The sequence below is a fragment of the Hemibagrus wyckioides genome, linkage group LG05 (genome assembly GCF_019097595.1).
Source record: "Hemibagrus wyckioides isolate EC202008001 linkage group LG05, SWU_Hwy_1.0, whole genome shotgun sequence".
In the NCBI taxonomy this organism is placed as follows: Eukaryota; Metazoa; Chordata; class Actinopteri; order Siluriformes; family Bagridae; genus Hemibagrus; species Hemibagrus wyckioides.
Window position 1 is genome coordinate 13,570,853 of NC_080714.1, and position 21,388 is coordinate 13,592,240.

Below are 21,388 nucleotides of genomic sequence, written 5' to 3' on the forward strand. Positions count from 1 at the left end.
CCCCTTATTTTTGATAGTTCTGCATAAATAAATATGACCTCATCAGAATTTCATACAAGTCCTAAAAGTAGACAAAGAGAAATAAATGACCATGTATAATATTTTTAGTCTCATTTTGCCTCATTTGTTTAATTGGGTTCTCTGTGTCAATCTTCAGGACTTCTGATGATGGAGTTGAAATAAAATATATAATGAAAAATACATTTTAATTCCCTTGTTATGGGATAAATAATTTACTGTGGTAGATAGCTAAAATAACAATAACTTTGTAAATATTTATGGACCTGTCTGTATACTGTAAAGCTCTCTAGGCTCTTCAAATGCACTCTACAAGAGTGTGCTCTTTTCCCCATTCTTGGATGTGACTGATGTGGCTTTTTTTTTAAGGCTCACCGGGATGAAATCCAACGAAAGTTTGATGCCCTGAGAGACAGTTGTGCGGTATGCTGTTTATTTTTAGATTTTGCTGCATAGAATAGGGACTTGTTTGTACTAGTTAATAATCTATATTTTATTAAAGAAACAGTTCAGCATTTTTCAACCTTAGAAATATGGGGCTGTTTGCAAAGTAAGCAAGTTCATAATTGGAGACATATTTGGCCTGCACCAACATATAGAAATAATAATAATAATAATAATGGCATATAAAATTTAAGATGCTGTCTCCTCTGACCTTTTCTGTGCACATCAAATAAACAAATTGTGGCCTTTTCTGGGATAATCCCTATGCAAAAATGTGTTTCTAAAAATATTGTGGTTTTAAAATATCAGATAGTCATGCCAGACTTAATACTGATCCTTGCTTGTGAAAATATTGCATAAGATAATTAGGTTCAGTGTCACAATTTAACATATCTGAGACACTCCAACATTTTCAGCAGACTTTACCCCATGCACACAACTCACAGCTTGCAACTGTTTGAGCATCACCCAAGTCTGTAGATATTTCCAATACCAATGCACACTTTCAATGAGTTCTACTCTACTCTATTTATTATTATTATTATTATTATTATTATTATTATTATTATTATTATTATTTAAATAAATGTTAAAAGCATTATTGTGCAATACCTCTGGGGTTCTCTTTATTGTTATCTAACCTATAGCCATCTTTCTCTTCTTATCTTGTTGCCCTACTTTTACTGTCCACCCACACACAAGCTGTTTAAGCGCCTTCACCATGGCTCTAGATCAGCCAGTACCACATTGTGTGACAGCTCTATTATGTTGCTTTATCCTGAAGTTTATTCTCCTGTTCTCTATACATTACATATAAAACATTCTGTGAGTTGGCTTGACTTTTATATACCTGTTACTCAAAGAAAATGTAATTAATCAACTTCCAGCTATTGTTTGCTGCCACTTTCTCACTGATGATTGACTGCTGATAAAGATAAAGGTTTTTAGGAGAACAAATTTCACTTTGAATTTTTTGGGGCTAATATTAGACTATATATGATGTACGTAGTTTTTACTATAACTGTGTTTCCAGCTTACTTTTCAGTTATTTGTCTAAAAGCATATCATTTAATGAATAGTGCTGATTTGTCCATGCTGTAAATATCTCATGTTATCTTGTCTGATTGTGTTTAGGTGATCACTGACCTGGAGGAGCAGTTGACTCAGCTAACACAGGAAAATGCAGAATTAAACAGGCAGAACTTCTACCTTTCCAAGCAGCTGGATGAAGCCACAGATGAAAATGAGGAGAGACTGCAGCTTAGCCAAGAGGTGGATCGGCTGCGCAGAGAAGTGGCTGACAGAGAGATGCACCTCAACAACCAGAAACAAGTAAACACACACATACGTATGTACATGCACACACATACAGAATCCATCTGTTTATAATCATTGTTTTGTAGTAGCTTTAATTGTTTTATAGAAACAGTTAGAGGATGATTGACAGGTTTTGTGGAAATTTGGTCACACAGCCAAACAAAATACAGTGAAGCTAATGATACAGGCAGAGAAAAGGAAAGAGTCACTTCTCTACAAGGGACATTTGACAAATTAGTAAATAATGCAAGATGCTTCCTTTGTTTTATAGCATCACAAAAAAGGTGTATAAAGAGCATAGGCTGGGTATATTTGCCTCTGTGTGTGTGTGTGTGTGTGAGGGAGAGAGAGAGAGAGAGAGAGAGAGAAAAGAGAAATGGAGCAGTTGCATGTGTGTGGGAGGCGGTTCATGTGGGTGTGAGATGCCTCAGTGCTAGCTGTTGTATAACACAAGCGAATGGTAATCATAGGCACTTGTGGGAAGCAGAGATGTGTCATCCACACTCTCAGGTTCCCTCTGCTCAGCTTTGTTGGACATTGCAAAGGGCATTTATACATCGATATATTTGGAGCCTCTTTTCACATGTATTTTCTCTTTCTCAGCTCTTTTCTTTTTTTTCACTGTCACAAAACAGCCCAGTTGCACCCAGTACATCTTAAAGTGTTATGATCTCGCTGGGGTTTAGGGATGCATACCACTGGATGTATAACTGGGAAGTTGGGATGTAATAATAATAATGATAATAATAATGATAATAATAATAATAATAATAATAATAATAATAATAATAATAATAATAATAATATTAATAATAATAATAATGATAAATCTGATTTTATGCTTCCACTGTAAATAACCTGAGACTGTTCTGAATTAGTCTTCTCTTTCTGTTGATTATAAGGTATAATGTTAACTATAACATATTTGTATTAATTATTTTTCATTATAGATTATGAATTATGAAAAATAAATTAGTGACATTAGACACATATGGTCTGCCTAGGACAAAACACGCTGAATCATTGCCCTACAGTACAATAAAAATGAAACACTTATTTGTATTTACATAAACATCTGTAAAAAATCTCTGGTTTAGTAAACATAGCAGAGTCAAGGTAAGAGAGCATGAGCATTTTTTCATTTGGACTTGTGCCCCTGGCACAGTAGAAAAGCAGTAATGTAACATTTCAAAACAAACCATGTTGTAGTTTTACAGCTCACCCATGGCCTGCTTTCTCTTTTACTCAAAATACACACACACACACACACCTCAGGGGGAGAGAGTTCAAATAAACATAAGTGTGAAACTGTTAATTACTTATCTAGCTTGCTAGTTTGTACCAAAATGCCTCCCACCCAGTGCATATACCCTGTTACTTGCTGAATTTAATGTGACAGACTCATATTAACAGATTTAATTTCTTGATGAATAATCAATAAATCAGAATGAATTAGCAATCTGTGAGTATGTGTATGTGTGTGTGTGTGTGTGTGTGTGTACAGAACATAGAGACCCTGAAGACGACATGTACCATGTTGGAAGAACAGGTGCTAGAACTGGAGACACTAAATGATGAGCTGCTGGAGAAGGAGAGGCAGTGGGAAAGCTGGAGGACAGCACTGGAAGAGGAGAAAAACCAGGCTGAGCGCAGGGCTCGAGAAATACAAAGACAGCTGGACAATGAAAAACAGAATAGGTTATAAAGCAGAAATACACTTCTGTGCATATGTCAATGTCCAGTTCTCTGACTCTCTTGCTCTGTGCTATTCAGGTTGCGTGCTGACCAGCGCAGTTCAGAGTCTCGTCAGGCTGTTGAACTTGCAGTAAAGGAACACAAAGCTGAGATTCTGGTGCTGCAGCAAGCCTTGAAGGATCAAAAACTGAAAGCAGAAGGCCTCTCCGATACAGTATGTTTTTGAATAACACTTCTTTTTCATGTGTGACATGAAGACATGCATCCAGACTGATGCAGATATTTTCTGTAATTTCTTCTTTTTTGGTTTTTAATAACTGAACTTAAATCAACACACATAGAACATAAATAGAGAGCAGAATGATGTAAATGAGTGTTTTTCTTTATTATTAATTAGTTCATGAGTTCATGTGAACATCAAAATGTACTGGGTGGTGGTACTCTGCAGAATTATTTATCTATTATTTTTATCTTATGTTCCTTTAGCTGAGTGACTTGGAAAAGAAACACTCCATGCTAGAGATGAATGCACGCAGCCTACAGCAGAAACTGGAGGCTGAGCGAGAGCTTAAACAGAGGCTGGTGGATGAGGTACTCTCTAACTGACTTAGTGGGTAGCTTTTTATCAGAAAATACTATCACAGCAATTGCTCTACCTGAAAAAGGATGTTTGTGTCACGGTTTAAGTTCTGCAGTGATGACAAAGTACATACAGCTTACCAGTGAAATGTAGTGGAGTGAGTTGAAGGAAGATGGAACCCATAATAAATCTCATTGTTTACTCCCAATAAATAACATAAATATATTCATACACCTATACATATAAATAGGGACATGATTCTTGCTGTAGCTGTAAGAGATTTCCTAATCTGAATAGTCAAATACTGCAATTTCATTTACACATGAATATAATAAAATAATTATGTGAAAATACAGTCCTGTACCATTATTTAATAGTAATGTCAACTCAGTTATTATTGTAAATATATCTTACAGAAAAAACACTGCACAAAAAAATTAAGGGAACACTTACACACATAGGATCTCAATGAACAGTGGAAACCAGAATCATCAACCCTATCAGGGGTGGACTCAAAATCACGCAGAAAATCTGTTAAAAAATTTTCAATTACAGGCTGATCCAACTTAAAAATTAAAGCAACTTATAATGTAAGTCATGAGACTAGTAGTGTGTTTGGCCCCCATTTGCTTGTATGCACACCTGACAACATTCTTATGAGATGGTAGATGGTGTCCAGGGGGATCTCCTGGATCAGGGCATTTTTGGGTGTTGTCCAGTGCACCTGCTGTCAATGGGAAATTAATTTTGGCATCTATTCAAATGAGGTGACAACAGTTGAAAATCTGTTGATTTCTTCAAATTCTTTAATCCCAAATATTAAAGATCTGCTGTCATGTCGCTGAACAGGGAGCAGCCAAAGGACAACAACATTATAAACTGGAAAACACTATTTCCAAAATTTACTGTCAATTTTGTAATACAGTATGCCATTGCAAAGATGTTGCTATAAAAATTACAGGCATTTTTTCAGTGTAGAGAAAGGAAATTTATTATAGTTGTGAAATTGACTCAAGAAAACTGAAACAATACTGAAACAACAACAAGAAATAACAAACCTGAAACAATCACTTTTAGAGGCATCAATTCAGTTAGTTTTTTTAACATAAAAAAAGATTTCTGACAGTTGGCTTTTGAGGTTGTTTTGCTATCCTAAATGTAAGAAAACCTGATTGATCTTTGTGCCTGCAATATACTTATGTATGCATGAGAAAATGAAAGACACTTTTCATGACATCATGCTCTTTATGGTCCCTCCTAAAATTAATGGAATAGTAAGGCCAATTCTGTTGTCATTGCTTTGCAGTGAAAATATTCAAAAAATGTATAAGAACATGTGACTGACAGGTGCTTCTTCTTGTCCAGATGTGCCCTGTTATACTGATTGTTTAAACAACTTTTTAATTAACAACAATTGTTTAATTAACAAACATTATCTACTCTTGTTTTGAGCCCTGGATTTCATCTATGAAGACTGACTGCATAAATAATAAACCAACCATAAACCGTCTATGGAAGAAGTTTATTTATAATTGAGAAAATAGGGAAAATTTATTATTTGGAATGTCCTGAAAAAGAAAGAAACCACTGGTGTACAGACATCAAAAAACCAGACATTAAACAAGTCGGACAAGGAAAATAACCACAGATGGACTATTGATAGGTGTGGAAAAAAACAAACAAACAACAAAAAAAACTGCAGTCAGTGACATCACCAACCACTGGGCATGGTGAATCCACCATGGCATGGTGCATGGTGAATCCACTCCACTCTTCAAAGAAGAGACAGAAATATAGAGGCCATATCACAAGATGAAGAAAGAATCTGCTCATTATCTAAAACATTTGGGCTCATTGTTCAATCACTGAGGATCTAGCATCATGTCTTGGTCCTACATGGCTGTTTCTGGAAATGGCTTACTTTATTGATGATGTAATTTATCATGGTAACAGCAGAATGAATTCAGAAGTCTACTGAAACATTCTATGTACAATTTACAGACAAATGCATCCAATCTAATTGGGAGGAACTTCAACGTGCACTAATACAATAACCCAAAGCAAGCTAATTAACACTAAACAATTCTTCCCTGGTTGTGTTTTAATGTGTATACATGTGTGTGCAGCAAGCAAAGCTACAACAGCAGCTGGACATGCAAAAGAGCCATATTTTCAGGTTGACACAGGGCCTGCAGGATGCATTGGACCAGACAGACCTACTGAAGACTGAAAGAACAGACCTAGAGTATCAATTGGAAAACATACAGGTATAGCCCCGAAATATTCATGAATTCATGGCTGAAAGTAAGATTAATCAAGATTTATTCAAATTCAGTACTCAAAACAAAATCCAGAGATGTCAGTAAAGGGAATATGTAAGCATTTGTACATGAATTCTTTCAGGCTGCATATTCTCATGAGAAGGTGAAGATGGAGGGCACCATCACCCAACAGACCAAGCTTATAGACTTCCTGCAGGCCAAGGTAGACCATCCCTCTAAGAAGAAAAAGGTCAGAGTCTGCTGGGCATTTGTCTCATTTCCCCACCAACTAATTGCTTGCTGAAAATACTTCTCACTGAAGCTCTATTGTCCCTATAACCACATAAGTGTGGTACAATTTTGCATGACCATGGTTCATTGTGTCATGAAGCAGACAGAAGGACACAAGTGCAAGTATTCTGGTTTTATTAAAAGCAATGTAGCATACTGTAGAGCACAGACACAAGAGACTAGCATAGGTGAAAGAGGTGCTCTTTTAATTAGTGCTCAGTGGAGGTGAGGGATAGGGAGGTGTAATGGGCTGAAGAAAGCTATTATGCCAATAGAGTAAAGTGACAGGCAACTCCAACTGGGCAGAGGCAGCAACAAGGCAGGACCAATAGAGCTTCAGAGGCCCAGTCCTGTCTCAGAGGTGTCTGTGTGGACAATGAAGGACTGGGGAACTGGTGATGGTCTTCCTGAAACACCTGCTCTGTCATGCTAGTCCTTTTGACCAGGACACTCATCTGTGGAGAGAGTTTTTTTTTTTTAAAAAAAAGCATCTGGCTGCTTTTTAGTAGATTAATATAGTATGTCAGGGTGTTTGAGCTTACCTGGCTGCTGTAGGCAGTAGTTCACTGTTCCTATCCTCTCAAGGACTGTGTACAGGCACTGCCAGTGGTCCAGGAACTTACAGCTGGCATTGGGGACAAGGAGAAGCACTTGGTCGCCTGGGTGAAACTCTCAGGGTTAAGTTGGGTTGTTGTATGCCTGTTGCTGTTTTTTTTGGACAGCTTCCCTGTACTCACAAAGTTATGTAGCCTTTATTTGTCATATATACATTACTGCACAGTGAAATTCTTTCTTCAAATATCCCATCCTTGGGGGTTGGGGTCAGAGTACAGGGTCAGCCATGATACAGCAGGGTAGGTTGGGGGCCTTGCTCAAAGCAAGCAGGTGGAAAAAGCAAAAAAGGTGGCAGCTTGGTGGTGCTGGGGCTTGAACCCCAATCTTCTGGTCAACGACCCAGAGCCTTAACCACTTGAGCTACCACCACCCTGCTTGAGCTATGACAATTAATCAGTGCCACCTTATCAATTTGCTCTTGCATCTCTAGCTCTTGCTTTTGCATCTCTCACAATCTAGGAGTGAGCAGAAAGGTCATGTCTAGGGCATCTTGGGCCATTTCTAGCAGTTCCTGAGGTTGCTGTCTGAAGACCAGCTCAAATAGGTTAAAACCAGTGGACGCTTGGGTGTCTCCCGGACAGCAAAGAGGACATATGGAAGGGGAAGGTCTGAATTTCTCTGGGCCACAATTTGCAGCACAGGCCCTCAACACTTGCAACTGGGCTTCCTCAGAGAGAAGGGGCACAAAGACATTGTCCTTATACCAACTGTCCTTATACCATCTTCTCAGATTTGTAGAACATCAGCAGGATGGCAGACCCAGGCCTAGCTCTTGGATCTTTGCATACTGCTGGAGGCTTCTGTCTAATAGGTGCTGCAGAATTTGCTATAGGCATGCTTACATTCACTACCATTATTCACTAGCAAATGTTACATTATCAGAACTGGCCTCAGAGAGTAGCATAACAAAGGCACCGTAAATTAGATATTAGCTTAAATAATTGTCCTACTGTCCTGTGTGCACTGGGCTCCTTTAAACTCTTCCTGCATCTCGAGGAGAGTGAGGAGATTCTGCCATCGCTCTGACTGGTCGCCCGTCAGATTAATACAAATGAAGGGAATGTCTTTCACTGGATGTACCTTTAATACGAATGCTCATGTAATTCTGAACCGACAGCTGACAGGCTATTAGTAGGTTATGGCAGTGTTTTTTAAATCTATTTCTCTTGAGAGTAAAAATAAGAATAAATAATAATATCAATAAATAATATCACACAAGCTAGGGTGTATTTATACTGAAGATCTGCATGCCCATGGCTGAATCACAGTTGTGCAGATATTTAGAATAAGCACATTCTTGCTTGTGCAATATTTCTTAAACAAGACAGGTAACAAAGACTTGGAATCCTTACATAGAAATCACTGAAGCAGTATATCACAAAGTTACTCACAAAGTAGTCAGAGTCTGAGTTATTTAAAAGGAGTAGTGTTATTGCAAATAGGTGAGTTCCATTAGTAATCAGGTGAGCAGGCATGATTTTACAAGAGCTTATGTGTCATGTGGGCTGAGGATCATGGAAACTGTAGTCTGCAACTTCGGAAACTGCACACACTGACATGGCACACTGTCACATTCTAATTAGCTTGCATGTAAGTCTTTGCCCAAGCATCAGAGCTATACAGATATGTAAGATGCAGATAGTGACACCAAATTTGATTGAATACCTAAATCCATGGACAGTCTAGCTGAGTAAGGTTATGGTTAGGATGATTTTTAAGCATATGTCAATAAATCAATGAGCCTGGACGGTTCACTCTGGCTCTGCTTTGTGTGCAGGGAATCTTCAGTGGCAGGCGTCGGGAGGACCTGCTGGCAGCGTTGGCAGCCCAGAGTCAGACCCAGACAGCCTCTGTGTCTGTTGTGACACCTGTGCCCCTGCAGTACAGTGATATGAAGGCAGCGCTGGATAAAGAGCGTGCCCGCTGCTCTGAACTAGAGGAGGCCCTCCAAAAGACACGCATGGAACTTAGAGAGGGTATGATGTAGTATATATGATCCTAAGCAGATGACTTTAGGCTGTTACTTCAAATAATTGGAGCTGTGCATTAGGAAAGGGAAATTAGTAAATCAGTAAATGTGTATTTTTTTCTCAGTGTATTTTTTTAAATTCTCATTTGTTCCTCATGACCCCTTTCCTTTAGCCATGCAGTTTAATAAAGCACTGGAACACGGTGGTACTCCTGCCACTCCTGGTCTGGCACGGCAGCAGCTCATGATGTCAACTAAGTCTAACAAATCCCCTGAACACCAGCCCAACCCTTCCAACCTGGCTCAATCAAATGCCAGCCGCAGGAAGGAGACAGCCACCACTGACGGTTAGCACACAGTCTTGTTTTTTTTATGACATCTTTCCTTTTGAGGAATTAGGTATCACTTTTGGGTAATTCCTGTGTAGAATTAATAGAAGTATTTGGTTTCACCAGTGTGGTCCATTTGACCAGTCATTTTGCCTACACTACAAAAAATTAGATCAGTAAGACAAGGACATTCGATCTGACCCCTAGTTACATGCTTTTTGACTTTCAATGAGAAAACATTTTAAATAAAATAAATAGCTATTAGCATTGACAATTATTATCTCCCATGCTTTTTCCCTGCAGAAATAAGAAGAGCTACTTCTGAAAGTAAGTTATTATGCATTAGGTCTGGGATTCTTGCTTTCTTGTTCCAAAGATAATCTTGCTGTTCTGGAAAGAAAAAAAGTACATGCTTTATTGTATTATCCTTATAATTATTGTGTCATTTATTATGCTATCATTTGCTGTGACATAAGAGTTACAGTGTTGTAACAGGAGTACATCATTATAACTTTTCATCTATTTCATAAGTCATATTGTTAAATCATACTTCAAGGGCCTCTTCTACTGCAGAAACCACAAATTGTTGGGGACAATTTGCTTGTTTGCTTGTTACACCACACCAATAATCATGGGCAACTCTAGGGTCCAGACAAAGTTTTATGTTGACTACTTTCTTTCTGTTTAGCCAAAACACTCTCAGGGTGTTTTGACATTGCTTTTGACAGCTTTTATCATCTTTTTAATTGGGGTGGGTATATTGGGTTGGCAGGATAATGTGGTTAGCAAAAGATGATTTTGCTGTTTTTAACTGTTTGCTGTTTAGAATATGTGCGACGTGTAAAAGAGAGGCTTCATCACAGTACTCATGGTAGTCACAGCACCCCACACCGGTTCACCCAGGGTCTCAACATGAGGGCAGCCAAGTGCACTGTATGCCTAGACACCGTCCATTTTGCCCGGCAGGCGGCTACTTGCATTGGTATGCTGTCAAGACATCTTTGACAATTCACACAAATGTGTTGCACAGTAAGGTCCAATGCAATTACATGTTTGTATTCATTTGTGTATAAACTAATGCATATTTCTGCAAATTGTTTAGATTTACAATTAAGCAACATTCTTAAAAAGTGTGTGTTAATGAAAGTGTTGCAGCGGCTGCGTGGTCAAGGGTCAGTTGCAGATGGGGGAGGAGACGGGTTGAGCAGGCAGGTAATGTGTAAAGATTCTCATCTGTCTTATTACTGCGATCAGAGAGATAGAGAGAGAGAGCAGAGTCTCAATGGGGCTGAAACCGCGAGTTAGTGACTGACAATCCCCTTTCAGTTTGTATTTTGTGGTGGCAAATCTGAGTGTGTTACACAATCGGTAAATTATAGACGAGAGAGGAAAATAGATGAGGGTTTAAAACGAAAAAAAAAAAGTATGCATATGCATTCTCCACAATCAGAGGCTGCTACTTCGACTATTCTCTTCATGTGTGTGCGTGTTGTACATAAGCAGAATGGCAAAAATATGACATATAATTGAGAATCATCAGTCACCTCACCGCGTCTACAGCTGACAATCGACCACGCCACCGCTAGCAGTGTAAACCTATGCCGATACTACTGTTTTAGCTGTATTTTTCTTTCCCACATTAGAATGCCATGCTTTGTGCCACCCAAAATGCTCCCCCTACCTTCCAGCCACATGTGGTGTGCCCACTGAATATGCACTTCACCTATCTGAGGCTCTGTGCAGGGAGAAGAGCAGTAACTCAGGTCTACAGCTCAAAGACTCCAGTGGACACATGAGGCTGGAGGGCTGGATAAAACAGCCCAGGTCAGAACACTGCATTCCACCTTCACTACTAATCAATATAATTGCTAGATCAAATAGTACAAGAATGCCAGTGCAAAAGAGGACTGTTAATAAAAGTGTTGAAGTATTATGAAAGCCTTATACCTGTACCAGACATTGTACAGGAAATTGTAGTTTCAAGTTTTAACACTGATAATTTTGAGTAGTCATTTAGTAGTTCTTTAGATTTTCTGTTTTTACAAATGGCCTAGATTCAAGATTACCTAAAAGTATTTTCTTTTTAAAAAATATCCCTTTCTTGGGTTATATAGGAATTACAGCACTTTTGATATGCAATACCCACAAATTTGGGACTGGACACTGGGCTGCTTAGCTGTTCTATGGTCAGACATGTGTTATTCCCTTGTTATTTCACATTAGAAAAAGTAAACAGATGAAATCTAAAATCAACAATCAAGTGAAAACTTTAGTTGTGTAAATACACATGATTTGCCAGATGATCAAAAAAAACATCATTAAAAAAGGCTGAGCATTTCTGAAAGGACATCCAGCAGTTTACAGATAATACAAAAATCAAATTGTACCACAATGATAGTAAGAGATTTATATTGATTATAAATTTGGATGTGAAAACTGAAAGCCTGTTACATTTATTGTTCAAATTGAACTCCAGTTGAATGTTAGTAGACAGCTAAAATAACAATCATTTTTTCAGTGTCCAAATATGTGTGAATCAGCTTCACCCTTTTTTCAGGACTGTGAAGTGTGTATTTGCTTCCTTATTGTAGGAATGGCAAGCGTGGTCAGGGCTGGGAGAGGAAGTATGTGGTGCTGGAAGGGAACAAGGTTCTTACCTATGAGACTGAGCCCAGAGAAGGTCATTACTTTCCCTGCTCATGCACTTAAAAATACATGCAATGCAAAGTAATCAGTTATTAGTCTACACAACAAGTATATAAACTGTCATGAAAAAGACTCCTTATAAGCAGATAGAATGGTAAAATAAAAAAATTAAAAAACACAATGGAGGGCTGTACTCTGTTCGTTTAATTCTAATTGACCCACTGCATTGCAGAGTCGGTGAAGCCGGTGGATGAGTTTGATCTGTATATATCTGAAGGTGAAGTGATTGTGCACAGTGCTGTGGGTGGCTCAGAGCTCACCAACACTGCAAAGTCTGGTAAGATGAAAGAAATAACAGAAAAAGGATAATCAGCATTATATTGTGCTAATAAGTCTAGACATTAGATTTCATTTACAGAGATTTTGAAAATATCTAGTTGCAGAAGTAAGTAGGAGCAGCAAAGTGACTTTTCAGTTTTCTCAAGTGTGGTATAATGATGGTGTTTGGATTCTCAGATGTGCCGTTTGTGATAAAGTTGGAGTCGCTCCCCCATACATCCTGCTGGCCAGCTCAGTCACTGTACCTCATGTGCTCAAGCTTTGCAGAGAAGCAGCGCTGGGTGGCTGTTTTGGAGGCCATCGTGGCAAGTGCCCGTGGTGCTCGTGAGAAAGCAGAGGCAGATGCAGTGAGTATAAGATCGATCTGACATATATACATACACACGATCAGTCATAACATTATGACCACCTGCTTTTATTGTGTTGGTCCCCCTTTTGCTGCCAAAACAGCCCTGACCTGTTGAGGCATGGACTCCACTAGATCCCTGAAGGTGTATTGTGGTATCTGGCACCAAGATATTACAGTAGCAGCAGATTTTTTAAGTCCTGTAAGTTGTGAGGTGGGGCCTCCATGGATCGGACTTGTTTGTTCAGCACATCCCACAGATCTAGGGAATTTGGAGGCCAAGTCAACACCTCAAACTCGTTGTTGTGCTCATCAAATCATTCCTGAACCATTTTTTCTTTGTGGCACAGCACATTATCCTGCTGAAAGAGTCCACAGCCATAAGTGAATACCATTTCCATGAAAGGTCTGCAACATTGCTTAGGTAGGTGGTATGTGTCAAAGTAACATCCACATGGATGGCAGGACCCAAGGTTTCCCAGCAGAACATTTCCCAAAGCATGACATAGCCTCCGCTGGCTTGCCTTCTTCCCATAGTGCATCCTGGTGCCATGGGAGGTAAGTGACGTACACACACATGGCCATCCAAATGATTTAAAAGAAAAAGTGAATCATCAGACCAGGCCACCAGGTCCAGTTCTGATGCTCACATGCCCACTGTTGGTGCTTTTGGCAGTGCACAGGGGTCAGCATGGGCACCCTGACTGGTCTGTGGCTATGCAGTCCCATACGCAAACAAACTGCAATGCACTGTGTATTCTGACTTCTTTCTATCAGAACCAGCATTAACTTCTTCAGCAATCTGAGCAACAGAAGCTCGTCTGTTGGATCAGATCACACAGGCCAGCCTTCGCTCCCCACATGCATCACTGAGCCTTGACTGCCCATGACCCTGTTGACGGTTCACCACTGTTCCTTCTGATAGATACTGACCACTGGAGACCGGGAACACCCCAGAAGAGCTGCAGTTTTGGAGATGCTCTGATCCAGTCGTCGAGCCATCACAATTTGGCCCTTGTCAAACTATTGTCAAGTGCATTTGCAAAACCCATCAAGCACCATGATGAAACTGGCTCACATGAAGACCATCCCAGGAAAGCAAGACCAAAACTTTATTTAGAGTTACCAGCCTCAGAAATCACCAATTAACAGCACCTCAGATTAGAGCCGTTATGAAGGCTTTACAGAGTAGCAGACATGAAGCCATCTAAGTAGCAGACATGAAGCCATCTTCACCACATGGAACAACGTCCCTACCAGCCTCCTGGAAACAGTTGCATCAAGCATGCCGAAACGAATGTTTGAAGTGATCGACAAGAACAATGGGGCTACTCACTACTGAGTGCTTTTTGACAGTTCTGTTGTGTTTTATTTTTGGCCCATGGTCTTAAACTTTTGATCAGCTTATGAACAGCCTGTTTGAGTTTTAATTCAGTTTTCAATAAATCGCCTACTCTCTGTTTTTTGCCTTTTGATCTTGTTTCTTTTTTTTAGCATTTTGAAGCAGTACTTACAACCTGATTATGATCCACCAGTGCGAAATGCAAATATTTGTAATGTTTCCCCAGGTCTTTTGTTTTATTTTGTTCAGGAGTGTATATGAATTTCCATATGACGAATTTCCATATGATGACACCAAAAAATGAATACATGATTACAGATTAGAAAAGCAGTGCACAAAAATGACAGAGATATACAGACAAAGGTCTTTTAATGTGTTTTTAAAAGTAGTCTTAAAAATCCCATTCTTCCCTACTTTCAGAAACTGTTGGGAAATTCTCTGTTGAAGCTGGAGGGAGATGACAGGCTGGACATCAACTGCACACTCCCCCTCACTGACCAGGTACAAGACTGCATGTAACAAACAAATCAGGACCAGTGAATATTAGCCAAATATTCATCTGATCGACACATTTAGACATTCACAAAGATTAGAAAGGTAATCATGTTTGGGATTAAGGTTAAGGTTTACAATGCAGATCAGTTATTGAAATGCCCAGTTCATGCCTTACTATCATTATTAATAATTATTATTAATATAGTTTCTCAATTAAGGCTAAATATATTACAAAATGTCATACTCTCAGAATAAAAATGCATGTTGAAAAAAACATTTTTAATTTAATGTTTTTTGCCTTGTGCTCAGATTGTGTTAGTGGGTTCAGAGGAAGGTCTGTATGCACTAAATGTTATAAAGAACTCATTGACTCACATCCCAGGCTTGGGATCTGTGTTTCAAATCTACATCATCAAAGAGCAAGACAAGCTGCTCATGATTGTGGGTGAGTGAGCTTCAACTGCACATGGCAGCTTTATTTGTTGTTCAACTGAGATGTCTACAATATTTTCCTCCTCACAACTTTCTTCCATTATTACTATTAATGTGTTGGTAACACAGTTAACTGAGAAAGTAATGAATCTCTCAACATGCCAAGTTAATATTATTAATAATATTAATACTTAGTTTGTTTTGTCAACTTAACATTAAGTATTGCATTTGTACAACATGTAATACTACTACTACTACTGCTACTACTACTAATAATAATCACAATAAACAATTTTAATTTCAATTTATTATTTGTATTGACACTATGTGTATATGTGGAATGAATAAGTAATGAGTGTTGCTTGGGAATGTGGCAGAAGACAGACAAATTTAACTTCAAAAGGCCTTCACCCTTGTACCAAATGAGGTTCAAAAAGTTCCTTCAAAAAGTTGATGTGGCCAGAAGGCTCTTGGTACCTGTCATGGCGGTAACCCTAGTATGTGCTGATGGACAGCAACAGGAGGGAAGCCTTACAAGAAATTGTAAAGCTCTTAAGTTAATCTCCTGATTAACTTGAGAGTTATGATAAGCCAGAAAGAGACCATGTATAAGCTCGGCTAAGCAAGTATTTAGTGACCTCAGTTGGAGATATTGTTGCACAAGCAAAGAAGAAACTAATTAATCCAGTGGAAATGTCCTCCCTTCATGCAGTGCAGGAAATCTCGGTGGTTTTGGACTCCACATTTCATGTGTCTCCACATTTGTTTTCCACATTTTTGTTGTTAGGTAAAAATCATTTAGAGTGGGTTTTGGATTCTGTCAAGGGTATGTCTCATCTGCATTCATGATTTTCATGGGCAGAAGCATCAAAGAGTGTCCTGTGTGTGAGACTGGTTGTAATGTCCTTGTAATTTGCAGACAAAGGACCTCAATTATCAATCTGAAAATTATGATTTTGTGCATAATTCTTTCTTGAACATTTACATGAAAATTGGTATTTGTGTTCTCATAAATACCAATTTTATTCATTTATGTTACATTTGGCAAACACTCTGCTCTCCTTGGGAGAGCAACTTACATTTATCTAATTTATACAACTGAGCTTTAAGGGCCATGCTCAAGGGCCCAGCAGAGGCAGCTTAGCAGTTGTGAGATTTGAACTTACAACATTTTAAATAAGTAAGCCAATGTCTTAACCACTGAGCTACCACTACCAATAACTAACTAACTAATGCAAACCAAATTGATTGGCTCATATTCTTGCAATTTGCAATGAGTTGCTGCATTTATATACACTGATTACACTTTAGTAATACTTCTATAGTATTACTGGAAGAGTTAGCATATGTTGTCCTTAGGTGGCAGCAGTTATTTTGAGACCATTATTTTAATAATAATAAAAATATAATAATAATAATAATAATAATAATAATAATAATAATAATAATAGTTACTTATTTTTTATTGGAGGGTTAGGATGCAAGCTGGATGCAAGCTGGTGTATAAAGCATGATAGAGTTTATTGCCATTTATCTATAGGCACATGCTCTGAAACATATAAATTCAACAGAAATTTTTAGTTTGGTTCAGTTTGCACAAACATTTACTCACCGCTTGATGAAAGAGGCCTAGTGTTGTTCTCTAGCTGATAGCTGTAGTCCAGCTGGTAGCTGGCAAGGGGTGCGTTATTGGGCGCAGGTCGATCAGGCAGCGATGTATGCTCAAATGTCTGAGGTTAAGGAGGGCCACCAGAAGGTGTTTCAGAGGAGTTGTATTGTGCTTTGGACACCAGGGTGCCCAGTGCTGGGTGAGGTGTGGACTCACTCGGTTTGTTGTCGAAGAGCGGTGGGTTCATACTGTTGTGTTGGAGGGCACTCTGCAGGTGGCACTTCGTTCAGTTGTGCATGAAGGATTTCCTCCATGATATCCCATCATATTGGAGCAACGATAACAGAAGTTGGTAGAATGGGATGGGATGGAGTCATGGCGACGGGAGAAAGCATTGGCCTTACTACTGTATATTCTTGGATGTGAATAATGTGTGAAAAATAAAGCCCATTGTGCTTGCTGAGGGTTGACTCTGCTGTAGACTCTGCTGGGGTTAATTTCAGGGAAAAGAAGGCACACAGATGAAGCTTCCCTGGGTTCCTGTGTCATTGAGACAGCACAGCTCCTATCCCACCGCAGGAGCTTCAACAGTGAAAGGGAGGTTAGAGTCAGGGTGGCGCAGGATGGGGGCAGTTGTAAAGCTCAGCTTGAGTCAAGAGACTTCCCTCGAAGCAGCTTTGTGAAGGGGGCAGCTACTGTGCTGTAGCCCCGGATGAATTCCCTGTAAAAATATGAGAACCCACAGAAGCTCTGTAGTCCATAGTAACTTACTTTACTGGGGTCCATTTCCACACTCTGGTTGCTTCTGCTGGAATGTTGTGCTGCATTGCAGTAGTGATGCAGTAGCCGATTCAGCACCAGACAGACATGCATCACATGGGAGTTTTTGATAGATCAAGATATCATCAAAGTATACAATAACACAATTTTATTAAGTCCTTGAAGATTTCATTGACAAAAGACTGAAAGACAGCTGGCGCATTAGTTAGTGACCAGATTACTCATAGTGACCACTGGACATCACGAAGGCCATCTTCCATTCATCTCCCTCTCTAATCCTTATCAAGTTATATGCATTCCAGTCCAGTCCTGTTTTGTAAATATTTTAGCCTCTCTGAGCTGCTCCCATGTGGGTGGCATGAGAGGCAGAGGGTAGGGATGGTGGACTGTTATGGCATTAAGTCCATGATAGTGGTCGCACACATACACCATATTGCCAAAAATATTCGCTCACCCATCCAAATAATCAGAATCAGGTGTTCCAATCACTTCCATGGCCACAGGTGTATAAAATCAAGCACCTAGGCATGCAGACTGTTTTTACAAACATTTGTGAAAGAATGGGTCGCTCTCAGGAGCTCAGTGAATTCCAGTGTGGAACTGTGATAGGATGCCACCTGTGCAACAAATCCAGTCGTGAAATTTCCTCGCTCCTAAATATTCCACAGTCAACTGTCAGCTGTATTATAAGAACGTGGAAGTGTTTGGGAATGTCAGCCACGAAGTGGTAGGCCACGTAAACTGACGGAGCGGGGTCAGCGGATGCTGAGGCATATAGTGTGAAGAGGTCGCCAACTTTCTGCAGAGACAATCGCTACAGACCTCCAAACTTCATGTGGCCTTCAGATTAGCTCAAGAACAGTGCGAAGAGAGCTTCATGGAATGGGTTTCCATGGCCGAGCAGCTGCATCCAAGCCATACATCACCAAGTGCAATGCAAAGCGTTGGATGCAGTGGTGTAAAGCACGCCGCCACTGGACTCTAGAGCAGTGGAGACACGTTCTCTGGAGTGACGAATCGCGCTTCTCCATCTGGCAATCTGATGGACGAGTCTGGGTTTGGTGGTTGCCAGGAGAACGGTACTTGTCTGACTGCATTGTGCCAAGTGTAAAGTTTGGTGGAGGGGGGATTATGGTGTGGGGTTGTTTTTCAGGAGCTGGGATTGGCCCCTTAGTTCCAGTGAAAGGAACTCTGAATGCTTCACCATACCAAGACATTTTGGACAATTCCATGCTCCCAACTTTGTGGGAACAGTTTGGAGCTGGCCCCTTCCTCTTCCAACATGACTGTGCACCAGTGCACAAAGCAAGGTCCATAAAGACATGGATGACAGAGTCTGGTGTGGATGAACTTGACTGGCCTGCACAGAGTCCTGACCTCAACCCGATAGAACACCTTTGGGATGAATTAGAGCGGAGACTGAGAGCCAGGCCTTCTCATCCAACATCAGTGTGTGACCTCACAAATGCGCTTCTGGAAGAATGGTCAAAAATTCCCATAAACACACTCCTAAACCTTGTGGACAGCCTTCCCAGAAGAGTTGAAGCTGTTATAGCTGCAAAGGGTGGACCGACGTCATATTGAACCCTATGGATTAGGAATGGGATGCCACTTAAGTTCATATGCGAGTCAAGGCAGGTGAGCGAATACTTTTCACTATATAGTGTCGGCAATATAGTGTATCTGCAAGATCCTCCTTAATATATTCCTCCATGGCCTTCGCAGTGTGACATCTACAGTTTGGTGACTGATAAGGCCGTCACCAGTGGGTTGGTTATCCTCCACTGTGATTTTCAGTGGGACGGTGAAGGTAGTTGGGACTTGAAGTTCTTCAACTAGCTGGCAGTGGATGAATGATGGCCGACCCCAAGTCAACTAGGGGTGAGACATTGTGGAGAAAATTACTATAAAGTACCTGAACAAGTTACAGCAAACTGAAGGGACAGCTTCGAGGTTTGGGTGGCTAGTTTCTTAGGGCAGGTGGCACATCAATGTCCAGCTTGGCAGCTTGGTTCCAGATGTTGGTGGCATTGGTGTTCCTCAGAAGAAATGTGGCTTACTGTATCTGTTGGTTATAGAGTGTGAAATTTCACGATGTAATCTGTCACTGAATCTGAGCCCTGGGGGAGCTGGAGTAGTTGTACAGAGACATCATGGCCACCAGCAGGGTGCTCAAACATGTCCTGAATTGGCTGAGTGAAGTGGTAGTAGGAGGTTTGTACCTGTTCATCTCCATCCCAGATTGCCGTCACCAAATCCAGGGACCTTCTGGTGAGGACCGTCAGTAGGAACACGCACTTGGTGTTATTAAAAGAACACATCACACTGCCTGAGGAGCCCCTCGCATCGATCGGCAGGACCATCAATCTTATCTGGCATGGGCATGCATAAACATTAACATAATCATTAAAATATTGGTGACATCTACCCACACTAGGGGTGTAACTTAATCCATTATCGGTATCTGTTTCTGTATCTGTAAGTGCTCGAAATATTTGTATTTTTGTATTTATATTTAAAGCAGAAGGGGCATTATCCATACCAGAAATTTTTGAGAATGCATGGGAAAAACACCTTTTTTTCACTCCTGAACCAGTCATTTTGTGGACCTTCTTGACAAGCTTAATATCAGATTTACATGGATTTTAGGTTTCTTAATATTCCTGAGCGATCTGTTATAAAACTGTGAAACAATAAACAATGCTTCTCTTCTGCAAGTCAACATGGGCTCTTCAAGTAGTATTTCATTATAATGGTCATATGCTTTCCCATAAAGGTTTTAGTTTACTAACACGAGAAAATTATCCTAAACACATGGGTTTATGTGTTTATCCTAAACACATGAGCTTTATGGAGTTATATGAGGCATATTTCTTTTGTTTGTACAGAAATATAGTAGAAATATGGTTTTAAATTTTGGAATTCAGTAAGTCTTCAGTAAGTAAAGAGTTTAGGTTAGATAAAGCTAAACAGTACATATCTTATGCATATCTTGTGCATATAATACAATATTAATAAACTTTTAACTTGTTTTCTCCTTAAGACTTAAAACAAAAAATGTGCTCACCTTTTGCAAAGCACAAAAACATTTTTGGCCTAGTTTTATTCCTTTCTTATGATTTTTGATTTGCTGTTGGGGAGGGCTATTTGCTAAACCTGGCAATCTTTCCCAGGGGGTGCCCTGCTGACTAGAAGCAGTTACCCTTGTAAATACCATATTTTGCTCTTTTTTTTAAGTAAAATAGGAAGACATTTAGGAAAACAGTCACATAATGAGCACTTTATGATTTCTGACAGCAGTGAAAGCCTAGTGATGTACCGCAAGGCAAGAAGATATGAGCCTTAAATGGTCTGCAAAAATATTTGGGGCCACAGGAATGAAATTGATTGGGGTCCCTGAAATAACATAGCTTATATTGTAAACACGTTAATATTTAATTGTTCTTGTTACTGCAGAAGTTAATAATTTACTTAATGTTAGTTAGTCAACACTTACCATGTATTACCATGTTTTTTATACTTGTGTGTAAGTGATGATTTATTCAATTTAATAATAATAATAATAATAATAATAATAATAATTATAGTGTATGATTTATTCAATTTACCTTAACTAACTTTATCTATATAGAGTACTCTGACTTGTACTGAACACTATCTTGAGATGTAGATTTCTTTTACAGGTGATGAGAGGGCACTCTGCCTGGTGGAGATAAAGAAGGTGAAACAGTCCCTCTCTCAGTCCCACCTCCCAACCTTGCCTGAAATTGTTCCATACATTTTTGAGACTGTCAAGGGTTGTCACCTTTTTGCTGCAGGGAGGGTATGACCGCTATCTGTCTAGTGCGCATACTAAGTATAGAATCTATTTTCAGTCTAC

The 21,388-nt window shown here is 39.6% G+C and overlaps 1 protein-coding gene across 5 annotated transcripts in view; it reads left to right on the forward strand.

Annotated features, from left to right (window-relative positions):
* The window catches only part of LOC131352499 (citron Rho-interacting kinase), a 52,212-nt gene that overhangs the window by 23,450 nt on the left and 7,374 nt on the right, over positions 1-21,388 (forward strand). For 3 of the 5 annotated variants that reach the window (XM_058388617.1, XM_058388618.1, XM_058388622.1), the window contains 18 exons: positions 388-441; positions 1,597-1,794; positions 3,284-3,477; positions 3,553-3,688; positions 3,961-4,065; positions 6,181-6,321; positions 6,458-6,565; positions 8,999-9,197; positions 9,364-9,537; positions 9,823-9,846; positions 10,346-10,501; positions 11,163-11,343; positions 12,111-12,199; positions 12,398-12,502; positions 12,682-12,851; positions 14,613-14,693; positions 14,997-15,132; positions 21,192-21,331. In XM_058388617.1, coding sequence (XP_058244600.1) covers positions 388-441; positions 1,597-1,794; positions 3,284-3,477; positions 3,553-3,688; positions 3,961-4,065; positions 6,181-6,321; positions 6,458-6,565; positions 8,999-9,197; positions 9,364-9,537; positions 9,823-9,846; positions 10,346-10,501; positions 11,163-11,343; positions 12,111-12,199; positions 12,398-12,502; positions 12,682-12,851; positions 14,613-14,693; positions 14,997-15,132; positions 21,192-21,331 — 2,391 coding nt within the window. The remainder of the gene's footprint in view (positions 1-387; positions 442-1,596; positions 1,795-3,283; positions 3,478-3,552; positions 3,689-3,960; positions 4,066-6,180; positions 6,322-6,457; positions 6,566-8,998; positions 9,198-9,363; positions 9,538-9,822; positions 9,847-10,345; positions 10,502-11,162; positions 11,344-12,110; positions 12,200-12,397; positions 12,503-12,681; positions 12,852-14,612; positions 14,694-14,996; positions 15,133-21,191; positions 21,332-21,388) is intronic. The other 2 variants (XM_058388620.1, XM_058388621.1) reach the window with 2 other exon arrangements.